At 33.8% G+C, this 16,977-nt stretch overlaps 1 protein-coding gene across 1 annotated transcript in view; it reads right to left on the reverse strand.

Annotated features, from left to right (window-relative positions):
• Positions 1 to 16,977, reverse strand: part of LTN1 (listerin E3 ubiquitin protein ligase 1) — a 30,817-nt gene that overhangs the window by 3,015 nt on the left and 10,825 nt on the right. Inside the window, exons 11-27 of the mRNA XM_051618004.1 lie at positions 16,831 to 16,872; positions 15,622 to 15,814; positions 14,092 to 14,331; positions 12,549 to 12,702; positions 12,125 to 12,275; positions 11,212 to 11,413; positions 10,255 to 10,414; positions 9,984 to 10,088; positions 9,596 to 9,738; positions 7,605 to 7,740; positions 6,550 to 6,694; positions 4,625 to 4,838; positions 4,118 to 4,355; positions 3,167 to 3,241; positions 2,272 to 2,458; positions 1,657 to 1,828; positions 78 to 298 (exon numbers count right to left, since the gene is read on the reverse strand). Coding sequence (XP_051473964.1) covers positions 78 to 298; positions 1,657 to 1,828; positions 2,272 to 2,458; positions 3,167 to 3,241; positions 4,118 to 4,355; positions 4,625 to 4,838; positions 6,550 to 6,694; positions 7,605 to 7,740; positions 9,596 to 9,738; positions 9,984 to 10,088; positions 10,255 to 10,414; positions 11,212 to 11,413; positions 12,125 to 12,275; positions 12,549 to 12,702; positions 14,092 to 14,331; positions 15,622 to 15,814; positions 16,831 to 16,872 — 2,778 coding nt within the window. The remainder of the gene's footprint in view (positions 1 to 77; positions 299 to 1,656; positions 1,829 to 2,271; positions 2,459 to 3,166; positions 3,242 to 4,117; positions 4,356 to 4,624; positions 4,839 to 6,549; positions 6,695 to 7,604; positions 7,741 to 9,595; positions 9,739 to 9,983; positions 10,089 to 10,254; positions 10,415 to 11,211; positions 11,414 to 12,124; positions 12,276 to 12,548; positions 12,703 to 14,091; positions 14,332 to 15,621; positions 15,815 to 16,830; positions 16,873 to 16,977) is intronic.

A 16,977-nucleotide genomic window follows, 5' to 3' on the forward strand; every position in this document is an offset into this window, starting at 1 on the left:
TTCTGAGAAGTAAAATTTCTTAAAATGTCTCAAAAAACGCTAGTAAATCACAAAAAAAGACAAAAAGTCTTACGAACCGTCATGCCATTAAATAACTGTGTGCTGGTCTGAACAGAAGATATTTCCTGTGCAGAAAGCACGCTACTGACATATTTGCTTGTAAATTTGTCTACAACATTGAAGACACGTTTCTCACAGCTATTCCACCAAAGCCTGACCATGGCTGGCAGGTCTTTCAGTGTTATATGGTACACAGAGCAGGCCAAGTGTGGAATCTGGGATGACAGGACTCCTCTCCCTGGGAGGGAAAGAAAGGATGTTGAAATACTCCAACACAGAAGTCATAAACGTTGGTTCCTCCACACCACATATACAAATTTTGATACCAACATAACTGTGATAACCTGAATTTTATGTACATGCTCCTATATTTGCTACTGTAACTGCTTGTTTGTCTCTGCCTTTCTGCATCAGTCTGGTTTCTTTGCTTCTTAGGCTAACACTTCACAACTGAGAATTCATTTTCCAATTTTGATAGGAACTGGAGGTGGACTATCAGAAATCAAGAATAATATACAATAGAATAATATACAATAGAATAATATACAATAGAATAATATACAATAGAATAATATACAATAGAATAATATACAATAGAATAATATACAATAGAATAATATACAATAGAATAATATACAATAGAATAATATACAATAGAATAATATACAATAGAATAATATACAATAGAATAATATATAATAGAATAATATATAATAGAATAATATATAATAGAATAATATATAATAGAATAATATATAATAGAATAATATATAATAGAATAATATATATATTATATTCTCGAAATTACAAACTGCTCACACACTGGAGTGAATAAACAAGATATTTGGAGCATATCCAAGGTTTGCAGTATTCTATAGAATTCCATAAAAACATAAGGCAAATCTTTCTCTTGGGATGTCATGTTAGTAATTTTCTTACTGTCATCTAGACAAATAGTTCTGCAACATACAGTGATGTTCCAGGAAAAATTAAGAAATGAGAACTCAAAAGCTATACAGCTACATAAAACAATAATTTCAATGAATTAACTTTCAAAACTATTTCTCTTTTTCATGTTTTTCATCTAAAAAGACAGTGTATCTTCTCTGCATCTTCTGAACATGTCATGAAAACAACATACAATTTAACATCTCAAACATCTAAAAAATATTAAAATATATTTTTATGTTTTTTATACATATTAAAATAGAAAAAGTAAATAGAAATTCCATTTAGCATTAAAAAATATCCAGAAGTAATGGAGAAGTCCCAGAACAGATCATGTATTTTTAGTATATTGGAATATTTTCATACATTCAAGCTCTGATAGTAGTAGCAATGTATATTTCTGCCCTAACTGAATAATAATTTCCTGGTTATTTGATTTTTTTTTTTTTTATTTTTGTGATAAACATTTCAGCTTTGGTTAATCTTCAAATGAGGGGTGTCAGCCAAAGATTTTTAAATGTGTATTTGTGTATGTATCTATTGTATAGGTAAGATTTTTTTAAAATATGTATTTTTAAGCAGAAGAGCATATTTAAACTTCAGTGATATCAAAACTCTCTCAAATGCACAAATTTAAGTTTTACTAACCTTTGACATCTAAATGAAGCTCTTCAGTAAAGAAGGTTTTTGTGTCCTTATTTGGAACTTCTGAAGTTGGCCCAGAAAAGACAGGGTTTTCAGGCATAAGCCTGAACAAGTGATAAAGCAGTTTATTCAAGCTTTTAGTTCTTCTAAGGTATTGTGAGTAGAGAACTCGCAGCTGATAGTTTTTTTAAAAACAAACAAAAAACAAAACAAACATAAAATACAGATGAGATTTAACAAATACAGCTTACTCTGTAAATAACACACCTAAGTTTCCGTAGGGAGGAAAAGCAAGACTGTGATTTGGAACAAGTGTTCAGAAGAGTGATTTAGTTCTCTGCACCACTTTGAATTGTTAGAAGATCATAAAACGTAGCAAGCTTGTTTGAAAATGCCAGAAAGAATCATCCATTAATCAATTTAAATTCCTTATTGCTCTAATATTACCATCCTTAACTACTGAAGTACAGAAATCTAAGTCTATTCATGCTTTCAGAATTACAGTAATTCCACAAAAACAAGATAGATCATTAAAGGAATAAGAGGTCTGGATGAAACTTCCAAGGTTCAAATCAAATATGCACATTAAGAAATTTCGTTAAAAGACTGAACTTATACCTGAGAAGAAGCTGCTTTGAAGAAAGCTAAGGTTAACTTCCAAGTGAGAAGATATCCTAAAACAAGGCAGAACTCATCGCTCAGGGGCTGAATAACTGCAAATTCTCCAACTGGAATGCATTCCAGGATATTTTCTAGCAAGAGTTCTTGAGTGGCCAGGACAGACATAAGAGCTGCTGGAGGAGATCTATGGAAAAATATTATCTGTCATAGTAAACCCAAACCTTGAGCAGAGCGTTAACTGCATTCACATTCACAGCTTTCCCTTAAACCTGTTGGTAATGCCTGGTATGTTCTACATTAAAGGGGCTTTTTGCTAAGGAAAGATTACTTTCAGATTCATACATTAGTTCTAGATTTTAATTTTAATTTTTTTCCATTAAATGGACAGTTGGTGTTTTTACCTCTTGCAAGACAAACATAAACTGAACGCTGATCCCTTAATCTGAAAGTAGTCTAAGACTGAGCTGATTTAACCTACATCATGGACAGCTGGTTTGCTTTCTTCCTTTCTTTGTCAAGCTGTAACACCCAGGTCCAATTTGGAGGTTCAAGAAACTCAAGTTACCTGTGAAGCTGGACATACTGGACAGCAGTCCAGTAAAAATCCATCAAAGTTACAATATAGAGTATATGAGTACATATGTTGCACTTACTCTATTAACTGTACCTAGAAAACAACTGCAATTACTGTTTCCACTTTTAGCACAAAGGAAGATTTAACCAATTATATTGAATAGTTTCAATATTTATGACCCTATTGTCATAACCATGTAATTTTTTCTTTTAACATCTCCTGATAGATGACTACTCTGATGCAAACCTCAACTCTTATAACACATTTTAAAAATACATAAAACAGTCATAAAAAAAAGGATAAGAAAAAAATACACACAATGCCAATTCTTCCTCTTCATCACCATAAGATTTGAGATCTTCATCATCAAATTTAGGCAATTCAGGCATTAATCTATAGAGTTACAGAAAGAAAGTAAGGTTTAATTGTTACTACTTTCATATATTTAATGCATAGTTCTTTGCTTATTAATTTCAACATTAATCATAAATGATACAATATTGGCAATTATTTCTTAATAATAACACAGAATCTTGAAGAGACATGTCACCACTGTAAAGTTGGCTCCTGAAGAACAGTAGCCAACGAGCATGTAGCTCTGCTCACTTCATTTTCAGATCTTTACACTTCCTGAGTCATGCCAAGATAAACTACTCTATCTCAGAATAAAGCTATTGCAACTTTATGCCTCAGTGTAAGTCAAAGATAGTGGTAGCTTCTTACACTTTAACCATCTGCCTCACAGTCTGCATTTTGAGCAAATGCACATGCTATTTTTCAAATTCTGTATTCCCTTTTTTGGTATGAGAAATATCCAGTAAGTTCACAGGAATACTACATTTTTATTCACCTTCTTTATTTTCTTAGCTAAACTAGTGAAAATAAAAAGGTCATACTATTTAACAATACTGTCAGACCCAGATCAAACATGGAATATTTCAGTTTACATTTTAGGATTCTCCAAGTGTCAAAACACAGGCTAAAAAGAAATAGCTTTTTAGTTATGATACTGGGATCTATGTAACTATGGTACAGAAAATAAAATTCTACCTTCATATACTGCAGTAAAATTTCTCAGTATATATTTAGTCTCCTTTTAAAAATAAATATAACATTCATAGCTTTACATAGTGTTCTCAAAAAAATTTCCCAGTTAAGAATTTTGTCCCATAATGGAACACGACTCTGCTAAACGTATCTATATGTGCATGTTCTACAGCACATATTTAAAAAAGGGGGGAGGGATGTCACAAAGTTTTTTATTCTTACTTATATAACATATGGTAGACAGAAATCTGTACAGGCCTAGCCTGGAAAAGCAACAATGGAGACAATGTATTTAGTAGAGTCTGGAGTTTATCTGGAAGATTTGTTTTCTGGCCTGCAACAAACTTTGCTGGCAACTTATGGTTTAACAGCTGGTCCTTTGAGATGTACGTTAGAGCTTCACCCAAAGATGTTAAGACAGAGTTCTGAAAGGAGGCTTCAGATGTATTTTTGGTTTCTCCTATTTAAAATAGAGAAAGAGAAGCTGTGATAAAGAATGTATGTACGATATCATAAACAAGCATTACTAGAAACAGCTCAGATTCTTCTTACCAGAATCCATCTAATCTTAGAAGTCACAATATTAACTGCAATTACTAATTGCCATATAAGTGAGTTCTTATAAGCTCTGTTGACATAATATTCCTACAAATTAAAAAACTACCCACCAAGTTCTATTTCAGAATAGCCTGACAGGTAGCACTATTAGCCTCCTCTCCATAAACTTGCCTGTGATTTTGACCAACAAAGGTAACAGCAAACTGTGAATTCCTTCAGAAAAGAATTCTTTCCATTCACTGATCAAGTTTGCAGGAAGGTTTTCAGTAGTTTCAGGAGCCGCAGCTTCAAAGTAAGCACTAAGAGCAGATGCCAAGTCACAACTGACACAAGCAAAAATCTGCACAAGTGGGACATGATAAAGTGAACGGTTTTCACTTGTTGTCTAGAAGGAAAAAAAAAAAAGAGGAAAATTTCTTAACTATGAATTTGCTTTAAAATATGTTTCACATTCCAAGTCCATATCAAAAAGTATAGACTCAATTGCAGAGATAATTTTAAAACTATTTGGGTGGAAAAAAGACAAAAGTTTAAAAATATAATCTGTCTTTTAGTAAGACTTACTGAAAATTATTTCCAAGTCATATAAACATTTAGAATCCTGGATCGCTTCCCTTATATGACCTTCTTTATAATAACAGAAAGAAACTGCCACCAAGTGGATTGAAATACAAATGTATGCTCCTGTAGCTTATCTGGAGCACTTGTGAAGCCATGTGAGCCAAAACGGATATGTGAATTGCTCTCACTTTTCTCTCCCAAAGATAAAAGCCATTCCAGTATCATGCTTGTATTGCCAAGTTGCAAACTGGCAATACACTACTGTAAATGGGAAATTATTGAACTGGCCATCAGGAGAGTATTTCCTCTCTCCCAATATAACTCCTTCTTATTTTTCTTTTTACTACTTTTCCCCAAAAAGGAACAACAATAAATATTAACAATATTCCTAAGCACCTATCATATGCAACAAGTTTTTTTGTACAAGTTTGTTGTTTGGTCGGTTTTTAATTAAAAAATACAGTTTTGAGGGACATACAGCATAGGTAAGAAGATGAATTCTGAGACCAAGAAAGGTCACATGGAGTTTCCAGCCTACCTGCATGTGGTGACAGAGGCAGAGGCTAGAGGGTGAGAGAATATGCATCTTTATTTGATTAAGACCTCTGGACCTGTTTTCTAACAGCATTAGCATATAATTTTGATGTTTCATGTGATCATTTTGATATTGAACTGCAGATACTGCTTTTTGATCAGTTACTTTTTGTATGTCATATTAGACTTTGGTCTTAAATAGACTTTATTGTTCAATATAGAGACCTATCACAGACACATTAAAAAAATATTCTTCAATTACCAATGACATTACTAAACATACCACTGCTTCAAGAGAGAGGTTACTTCATCTCTATATACAACAAGAAAGAGAAGATACAGTATTGTTTGTGCTTTTAAGTCACTCATGACTTCTGTCAAAGGTCACTGAAAAAAGGACTTTGCACAATTCTTTTGAACATTGTGTCAAATAGTTGCTAGGCTAACTAGGTGCCTTCCATATCCAGAGAATACTCTAAAAAGGCAAGTCACATCAGAACTGGAGATGGAACATTAGCACTCATGCAGTAAGTAAAGGTTATTTTCCTAGTTCCATATTTTGATTAAGATGCTTTTTAAAATAAGTAATCTTTAAAATTACGAGTAACCAGCTATTAATATTGATCATTACCCTAAAGTACTAGAAAGTTAGCACACACATTAAGACCATGGTGTTCTAAACTTCAAATAAGTACCATTAGGAGCACTCTGATTTCCATTCTTCTTGGTCATCCTCATGCATCTTTGCTCAAATTTAATTGCCATGTGGCTCAACTTCTACAATGTTTTACCGTTTCATCTTCATACCCAACTTTCTACTCCATAAATAGATGAACTTTCAACATACAGCTTTCAAAAATTTAGGATTAAATGATCAGTTATTACATAGCTTATTTTTTTAAATTCCCCTCCTCTGCATCAGTCCACTAGGATCAGAGGGCATCAGGAGACCCTGTTAAAAGCTTCAACACAATGGTTAGTAATAGTCTCTTTCATATTACCTCTAACCAAGCCAGCATGGAGCACATGATAAAGTCCCACTCGCTATCGGCCAAAGGAGCTGTAGAATACTTCAGCAACAAGGGAATGTAACGGATCATCTCTATGTTGAAACCAAGCAACTGAGCACTTGTTCCTTTCAGATTGCTGCAATAAAAATACAACTAATGCTTACACATCTTCACGTTGTAGACAAAAGTATTTATATTCTTGCCTTCACTCCTCCTCTTGGGACAAATTTAGTCTTCCATCAGGTTATGCCCTATGAGCTTTTGATACTCTCTCAAAATCTTTCAAAGTTAGGATACTACATGAGCTGCCAAGTTTAAATAGTCAACATATACAAATAGTCTACGAGAGCTACTTGCTCATTTGTATGTTATACACATTGCTCAAACTGTACAATTTACATATTCACTCAAGTAATAAGCTTACCTAAACTAGTAAATTAGCAATGTTAACATAATCAATCCAGGAAAAATAACCATTTAAGTTACTAATTTTAAAAATAAAATTTCAGCCCTCAAGTGTCCAAAAAGTGCACATTCTTCCAAGACTTAGCTGCTTAGATCTTTCTCACTATACGCAAGACAAATGAACCTCAGTATACTTTTACTCCCTGCTTTCCAAGTTACATTCTCAGGTACAGTATTTTAAAAAACAGACACCTAAGGTGTCCAAGTTTTCTTTCTGCTACTTAAATAAGCAGTCAGAATTTGCAGCTAAATATCCAGCAACATCTACAAAAGTTGGCCAGTTCTAAATGCTTTTGAGAACAGCTGATACCTAGGTACACTAAAAAAACTCCTAGTTTCCCAGCCTTCAAACACTTGGGTAATTTTCTTCAGAATGAGTTATTAGATACTCATAGGTAGGCCTATTAAGCTGAGGGATGCCATTCTACAAAGGCTTAAAATGTAATATTAGCGCAGTGGATGGTGATTGTAATTTAGAAATTGATTTTGTTGATTCTGTTGAAGTTAATAACCACACTGTATTTTTAAACTCTTGTTTTAGAAACAAAAAACCCCTCAAATTATCTCAAAATTGTACCCACCAGCTAAAGAGAAAGCTGTCCTCATTATCGGTTTTCCAAGATATTATGATCTTTAGTATTCCAGGTAGTAGGTGATCACAATCAATACTTCTATCATTCAAGCAGGAGTTCAAAATGGAAAGACACCCAAAGGCTCCTACAACATCATAAAAATATCATACTCAATAGGTCTTTACTATGAAGATTAAACAAACAATTGGAATGTGTGTCAATTGACTTCATAATTTTATTTCAACTTAGCATTAATATTCTAAGATAGTCTGGATAATACCTAAGCTTTCTTTTTGAACACTGAATCCAGAAATGCCATTGTTAAATCAAAGTACTATATTCAACCCAAACTTCAAAAACACTCAAACAAACCCCAAAACAAAAAAAGCCCGCAAACCAACCAAAAACTCCCATAATATTGTTGGTTTACACAATTGGCAAAAAGGAAAAATACCTGCTAAGATTTAAATCTATCTGTGCTACTAAAAATACAGTATGCTAAACAACATTTGGGACAGATATTTAAGTAAATACAACTGTGAGATGTGAATTCCAATATTAAATACGAATGTTCATTTTTACTTTGAGTGAAGTTCCATTTTTAAGAAAAACTGCATGTATCTAGATTTCTTGAAGAAAAGATTTCTTACAGGTTGCATAACAGTGAATGGAGTTAGTCAAAGTGCCATTTACGCATAATAAACAAAAACACCAGGGCACTTAAGCAGCAATGCAAATATCTACAACAATTTTACTAGCCCTTTCCTGATCTTTAAAAAGAATTAGAACTTGAATGGTAAGTTCAAGTACAACCTATGTCACACTTAATGGGAAAATGTAGGTATATTTTGTCTGCTTAGAAGTCTCTGGGAAAATGAGAAGCAGCCGAAAGGAAAAGCAGACCAGCATTCAGAAAAAAACACTCCATAGCAGGTGAGGATTCTTTTCCCCATTTTCTGATTTAAGTTTCACAGCCACATTTGGTTGGTTCACCAGTTCACTCAAAAAGCCAAGAAAGCTTAACTAAGTCAGAAGAGTAAGAGTTAGGGAAACTATCACTGTAGAAAGACTGAAGATTCTTATCAATTGCTGAAACAACAACACTGAAAATTTTCACGTTGTGAGGATATCCATTTAAAGAACTCCTCTGATAATTAAAATAACCAAATATAAATGACCAAATATAATCTTTTTCAACATAAGAAGAGTCCTGTTAACAAATACACAAATAACAAATACAAAATCAACTTTCAATTGTTTATATATACTGATCAATAAGAGTATGTGCAAGAAAGCACAAAAGCAGTACTGACAAAAAAGAGTAGTTTTTTTCTTTTAAAAAACATCTATTTCAAACATGTAGAAGAACTGTGTATGACCACTTCCAAATAATTTTCTTGAAAAGCAACAAGTTTGTGAAAATATAAAAGTTTTTTTAAAGGATATTCAAAGCAATACTATAACACATCTCAATCATCTCAAATAATTTTTCACAAAGCTGCTGAAAGTCTTTGTAGAGCAGTTCTGACTCAGGACACTGTATTCCATGCACTGGAAAAACTACTCCAAAATCGTACACAAACTGGGAAAGAGCTCTTGTTAAAAGCATCTAAAAACAATCATGACATTATCAGTTGAAAATAGTAATATTTTTGCATGCTGTGTAAAGCCTAAATTATTAAGTGAAAAATTTGATATTTTCAGATGCGTTTAAATCAGATAGAACAAACAAAAAGTACAGCAATATCAAAACTCTTTTAATAATATCAGCCTAAATCTTACCGTTCTAATTTGAACCAGACAGTATAGCTTGTACTTCCTAAATAAGGCAGAAAAGTATTACACCAAACAGACTAGAAGAAACATGCAAACTGAGAAGACATTTCTTTCTAGGAAAAATGGTATCATGATAGTTAACACATTTTATCTAAAAGTAAACGTTATTACAAAATAATGTTCATAAATTCTAATGAAGTGAATTGAGGTAAGAACATACTCACCATCTGTGCTGGAAAGCTCTGTCTGTGTGCACATCATAAGCTTGGCCACACAGTGGAAGACAAGTTCTCTCTTTTCCTCCTCAATTAAAAAAGGTGATAGACACTGAAGCGTGTGCAATCTGCCCTCTGTTAATGGCAGAAACCTATTCATACAAGCAAAACATCAAGAATGAAACAAACCCGAACATTTAACTAGTAAAGAAAATGTAAATTCATAATGATCTAATATGCTATGATGTAACTATTCCCACAGTCTTACTTTTACACAGCATACATATATATTACAAAATTTTCAGTCTTCAGTTGTCATTCATCAGAATCACTATCATTTGACATTATCAACATCAGCAACAAACTACAAGATTATAATAAAGATATATTAAGTTACCCTTCTGTTGTCTTAAAAAGCTGTTTCATCTCACAAGATACAGTGTTTTCCGCTCGAATCACTTTAGCCATAGTTAGGGACCACAGTCTTCCATGCTCCTCTGATCTTCAAAAAAGAAGACAGACTCTGGTGAACATATACAGATGTACAGTTCACAACAAAAGCATTTGCATTAATTTTGAATCAGTACACAGAAGGAAATACAGTAACACTTCATACAATGCAAAATATGAAGACAGAGTCAAGGGTTGTTTTCCTTGTCCTTACATACCTATCAAATACTGTTTGCTGAAGGCTAGTTGTACTGCTAAGTGTACTGAACTTCTCAAATGTGATGTGCATTTCTTCTAGCATATGAAGATATTCCAGAAGCAGATAAGGAGGACTCTCCAATTCTTCAATCCATTGTAATGAGTACAACAGCTCTGCAACTAATTAAACAAAGGTTGTTGTTTACACACACTTGCTGAATATATTCAGTGCTTATGCAAAAAGTTTCATGCTGAGGCTTTGCTGGAATTTTAATTATGATTTTAATGCATTAAAAAGATGACATTACACACAATCTCAGAGCATGAACTGGATATTTGCCACTGCATCACAAAATACATGAGATTCAAAGGTTATAATAATCTATTCTGAATGTTCAGAAATTTTAAAGCAAATCAAGCATGACAAGAACTCCTTGCTATTTAATTTTTTTTAAGACAAGGCAATCAAGATCTAAGTCCTGAAACAAACAAACAAATCTGATTCTGAAAGCTAGCATGTGGTCTCTTCATTAGCTTACAAAGACCCACACTGAACAATTACACTTCTGTCTCCAAAAGTCTCACCATTATAAGAAGCGTTAATTTGACAACGTTTGGTCTAATTTGAGCATTCTGTAAACAAAAAGATACAAGATTCCATCTGGTGGAATTAGGAAAAATTGCTGTCTCAAATTATCTTTACATTATGGCTAAATACTCATAAATTGAAATTTCTCTAATTTCAAAGGTCTGTTAAGATGGCATGTATATAATCACAAAAGTCCTAAAAATATACACTCTATACTCGTGCATACTTACATTTTTAAAAGAGAATTAAAGAAAAATAAACAAAAAACAACAAAAGGTAAAAGAATGATTTCTCACATCTATATACCAAACTTTATTAGTTTCTAATTCAGGTTAATTTACAACCACTACAAAGGCAAATTTCTTTAAGTTTTCCCATTGTAACTTACTTATGTTGTCAATTTTCTTTCTTTCAGCATCATCATTTCCATGGACTATACCATTTTCCAATACAAGTAGCACCATTTTACTCAATAAGGCTGAAGTACACAAATGGCCTGGAAGTTTAGTTGTGCCACACAGCTTGACACATGATCCCAAAGGTTCACAATTCATACTAAGCCTTCCTTCCAAAAGAGGTTTGTGCATCCACTGAAATACATACATAAAAGAAGTACGAACAATTAACTGATGTTTTAATGATGCATAGAGGAGTTATGAGCTATTTAATGCTTAATATTCAAAATTATTTTTAAAATGAGCATGAAAGATACAAATTAACATCAAAAATAATGAGGATGACCCACCCCAGCACACAAAAAAAACCCTAAATGCACAGCAGTAAATTGAAGTTGCATTGGTCCCTCAGAAATTACAATGCATCTTTAGAACTCTATGCATTTTACAAGAAACAGTAGTTACTGAAGATCAGTGTTTGGACAGAAAAATTATGTGCTTCCCTATTCTCCAATCTATTTATGTCAGCATTTTGTTGACAGTCAGTATATTATGTTCCTCTGCAGATATTGCTATATTTCACAAAATAAATCTTATAGAAGAATTAACTTAAATATAAGAACATCTTCATGTGTATTGTAGACAAAATTCCTGACTCATAGAGTATGTTGCTGGTGTTCCATGCAGAAAAGGGTAATTTCACAGACTTTAATTTTCTCCAGCAGTACTGGATAAACATACAGATTTTGTCCTCTGTCAAGGACAGAAGCTGAAAAGAACCTTTAGACAGACATACATATTCATAACTGCAGTACCATGTCAAAATAAAGAATGCTTATCACCCTAAAGGGCAGAGACTTGAGGTAAGATTGACTAGCATGTACAAGTCCATTTTCACTTTCATACCTCAGTGGATAGGGACTCATGCAATTTCCCCCACTCAGTTTTGTTTGGCATGACATGCTCAACATAAGCTCCCACAAGATGTCCAGACAGTTCGCCAGCTTCCATAAGCTGAGACAACAAATCACTAACTTCAGAGATCAAAACCTGAAGGCTAAGAAAAGGAGAAAACACTTCAAACAAGTTTGTCAGGATCCAGTAAAATCAAGGTGCTTTGCTTTACACTAATACAAGGCTATATATATATAGTATATGCATTCTATACCAAGGGCATTTTAAGTTATGCTCTATGCCACATTTCTCATCTCTTGACTGGCTGAAAAAACTCTCAGTAACACAGATACCAATTAAATAAAGAACAGTATAGAACTAATCATACTTTGTTTTGGAAAACATCTTCTGGAATGGACTTGTACATCACAATTACCTTTTAACATCCAAAGAGGAGGACTGAACTTGACTCTTGACCCACAATGCAGATTTATGCAAAAAGGTACTCTGTTTCTGCATACCCTGAAGTTGACGCACAAGTGAATTTACACCAGACATCCAAGTGTGTTTTAATTTACATACAAGTAAATCTATTGTAGGGAAGAGAAAAGAAAAAATGACAAACAAAACCACCACAAAGAGGTAAATTCAAATCACAACCTACAGCATGTGACTGGGGGACTGGAAGAACTCTCTTATGAGGAAAGGTTGAGAGAGCTGGGACTCTTCAGCTCTGAGAAGGCTGAGGGGAGACCTTATCAATGCCTACGAGTATCTAAAGGGTGGGTGCAAGGAGGATGGAGCCACACTCTTTGCAGTAGTTCCCAATGACAGGGGGCAAAAGGCACAAGCTGGAACATAGGAAGTTCCATTTAAATATGAGGGAAAATTTCTTTATGGTGAGGGTGACAGAGCACTGGGACAGGCTGCCCTGTTGTGGTGTCCCCTTCTCTGGAGATATTCAAGACTCACCTGGATGCAGTCCTGAGTAATGGGCTCTAGGGGATCCTGCTTTAGCAGGGGAGTTTTACTAGATGGTCTCTAGAGGTACCTTTCAACTCTGACAATTCTGTGATACAGTAATAATTACATGTCTAAAGGTCCTAGAGCAGGAAAATAATTCTCTTTTCTATGTGTTTACATGAAATAACTACCAAGAGTAAATATACAGGCTTCTTGTCATAGAGCAATTTTAAATTAATTCTGACAGACAGGTAATACTTTATTTGAGAATAAGAGTGACGTTCCTGTTGCCTACTAAACCATGTTCATATGGTCTTCAAAACCACAGATCTTTTAAAAACACTGAGCGTTCACAACATCAGTATTCACTTGCAAAGCATCAGTTGTTTTCAGGTGTCATCCTGTTTCACTTCTACAACAACACTGCAACACTGACTCCTATTTATGTATGCCAGTAAATGCATATACCAATGTATTACTCTCAAATTCTGCATTCAAAGAAATACATATTAAGATCTCAGTCTGAAACCGTGATGCTGGTGGAGACAGGAATAGCTCACAATTTGTTAGAACAACCTGACCAATATAAACAGTTTCAGAATAAATGTATGCATCCTTACTGCAGTGATTGCACACATTTTTTCATAGAATCCTCACACTGCAGAATTAATAACAACAAAAAAAAGCTCATTCTGTGTACTTGGAAGACCTTAAATAGTTGATGTAACACTCCAAAAAGTACAGAATATCACAGCATCAAAGATAGCCAAAGCACAGGGACACTAACATTAAATAGTTTAAAATCCTTGTAAATATGTACAGGACTTGACATTTAGTAATAATTACTGGAATTGTAAATTAAAGCACAAATGTTTGCATAAGCTACAGATGCAAGTGCTCAGTGTCTGTGAACTTAATATTCTATTATATACCTGAATTTGTTTAATTAAAAATAAGAATTTAGATGTAATGATCATCAACAAAACAGTTTAGTTTAAGTTCTTTTTCCAAATTACCTGTTAAATGCATAACATCCTGCCTCTGAGCACACAACTGGAAGACTGTAAGCAGCAGGTCTTCTGAGGACGGCATCAGTAAGCACCCTTTAACGGAGCTGAAAAAGCTTGAAGCTACATCACAGATGAAAGATACTGATGGTTCAGTATTTCCAGCTTCAGAAAGATCCTTAGCTTTAGACAGGGCTTCTTGAAGTTTATCAATAATCCTTTCAACAAAAGTTTCACCAATCAAAGATTCTATTGGGGAGAGGAAATACACAGCACACTTGATTACTTGAGAAACGGGATAATTCAAAGGTATCACATTAAGATCTACTGATTTGGTTTTTATTTACTAATTTTATTTACTAATTTTGAATGTAAAATAAATTGCAAAGTAGTTTCAGTCTAACATATAGCTAAACTGTCTTTCTTATTCCACAGTCATCTAGGATCACCTAGCCAAAGTTTCACACTGCCAAGTATCCTTTCTCTATACCAGCTGAAGCAGCTTAGACAAAAGGTATATAAAACAGAGCAAGTGCAGAGTGATCCCTTCCTTTTTATGCCTTCTTACATCCTCACAATCATGAGTTGGAGATTATACCTGGACCACTGCACCTAATGCACCCAATCAGATCCATCTTCCATTAATATGCTTAGTCCCTTTCTCACTGTATCAAAGTAGGCTAATCTCCTTTATCCTCAAACTCCATAGCATCCTGTAGCAATGAATTCCTTTAATTCTGAACTGTATGAAGAATTACATTTTTCTCTTTCCTAAAGCCTACTATCTAAAAATCTGTAAGCAACCTCTGGCTCTTCCATTTAAAGAAACAATTAAAAAGGTCTTCCTATTTGCCTTTTCTATCCAAATTATGGTTTTATAGCTCTTCACCCCAACACCATCCCCAATCACTTTCATTGCAAGCTGAAAAATTCTAGCGTGCTTTATTGTGTCTACAAGCAGAGGTCACTGTATTTGCCCAACCATCCCTGCCATACACTACTTCTATCATACATCTTTTCAAACATTTAGATGAAGAAGAATATTGCAGTGATCAAAACTAAGGCAGTTTTCAAGATACATGCACACCAATGATATAATAATTGTAATTTGTCCTTTGCTCTTTTCACAGCAGAATCTAATAAACTGTGTTGCTTTTTCATTGCTGAGCACCAACCTACCCCTGGCAGGGAAGCACCACAATGACTGAAGACCCCTTTTCTGAGTTTTAACAACTCAGAGCCTACAACTGAGTAGATACAGTTACAACTGTGTTCTTCTCATGTACACTTTTGATATTTATTTGTTTAAAATCGCAATGATATTGCTTCAAGTTAGTCTTTATTAAATTAAACTGGACATGGTTAATCAGTTCAGGTAAAGAATAAAACAAACCTAAAAGAAAACAAAAAAAAACCCAGAAGAATGCCTAGATGTTACAAAATTAAGTATTCTGGAAGATCTCAAATTCCTTTTAACTTTCTACAAAGCATAAGAGCAGTATTTACACATCACTAACTCCAAGGAATAAATATGCTTACCATGTTTAATGTGTTGTGACAACACTAAGCTCAGGAGGGTCCACCTTTCTGAAGAAGGTGATTCTTTTGAGGCTGTTACAGGTTTTAAACCCAGGTGACACAGATCATCTGCCAGCATTACAAGTCTTTCTCCAAGTGTATCTCCCTTCAGCCAGGCAGAGACTAAGGAAAATTTTGTTGTGTTTGAGCATGCCTGAATCGCAAGAAAATAATTTGAATAAACTTTTGAGGGTATTAACTTTATTACTAACTAAGCATAAGACTGGTATGACAAACCTACACACACAGAATAGTAATCATATCATCTGTCATAAACAATAAGTCCTTAGGTGTTTACATCTGCAACAATCCCCCTACGTATCTTTTTGGTCAGAAACAGCACCTATGGCTAGGTCAGAGCTCTATTTTAGAGTGAAACAAGCCACCTTCTGAAAGCTCTTTTTTGTTTCCTTTTCTCTGACTACAGAGCCCAAGGAATGCCTGCATTTGAGCTAGAAAGATAACTTCTGGATGACCAGGTTGGCTGACAAAAAACCATAAAATCTATTTATGGCATCTGAATTTCTCTAAATAAATAAATAAATTAGAAGGTCACAAATCAGAAAAACATTATTTTGGTGATAAGCCATTTTAAGTTACAAAATCATAAAAACTGAGTATTCCTAAAATACACAGTATCTGTGAGAAACTGTATTATAGTCAACGCACTGGATTGTAAATAAAATTTATTGTCCAAAAGTTTCTAATACACTTCATATTTCACTCCAGGTAATCACTTCAATGTCAGTCTCTCAATATCCCATGCAAAAAAATAGTATACTATCTTTTCCTTGGAAGCACAACATAAGGGTGATGATAGAAATAATTTAAATTATTGGCATCCAACTCCATTTTCTCTAGCTTAGAAGGGATGACCAGAAACAAATTAGGAATACCCTGGCTCAAAGACCAAACTGACCAAAAATAAAAGGGACAAAGATGCTTTTGGTTTTATATGAATGTTTCATTTCTAAGAATTGTCCCCATATATAAATGCAGCTAAAACAAACAAAAATCTGAAAATATTACTACAAGATTTTCAAACTATGGAAATTATCACTACTTAAATACATTAGAAAAAAGTAATTCAAAGCCATGCAGATCTCAGTGCTAACAGCAGGGAAATATTCAAAACTATGCAAAATATGAACAAAAAATTTTAAGTAGTACCTTTTGAATTATCTGGAGAAAAATAATCCATTTCAGATCCATCTGAAAACAAAAACAAAAGTCCACAATATTTAACAAATGTTTTGCTGAATAGGAAGCATTTAATACCATTTTCACTGTCTGTTCTACAATGCTGTTTTCTGCACG

Source organism: Apus apus, chromosome 1 (assembly GCF_020740795.1).
Source record: "Apus apus isolate bApuApu2 chromosome 1, bApuApu2.pri.cur, whole genome shotgun sequence".
Lineage (NCBI taxonomy): Eukaryota > Metazoa > Chordata > Aves > Apodiformes > Apodidae > Apus > Apus apus.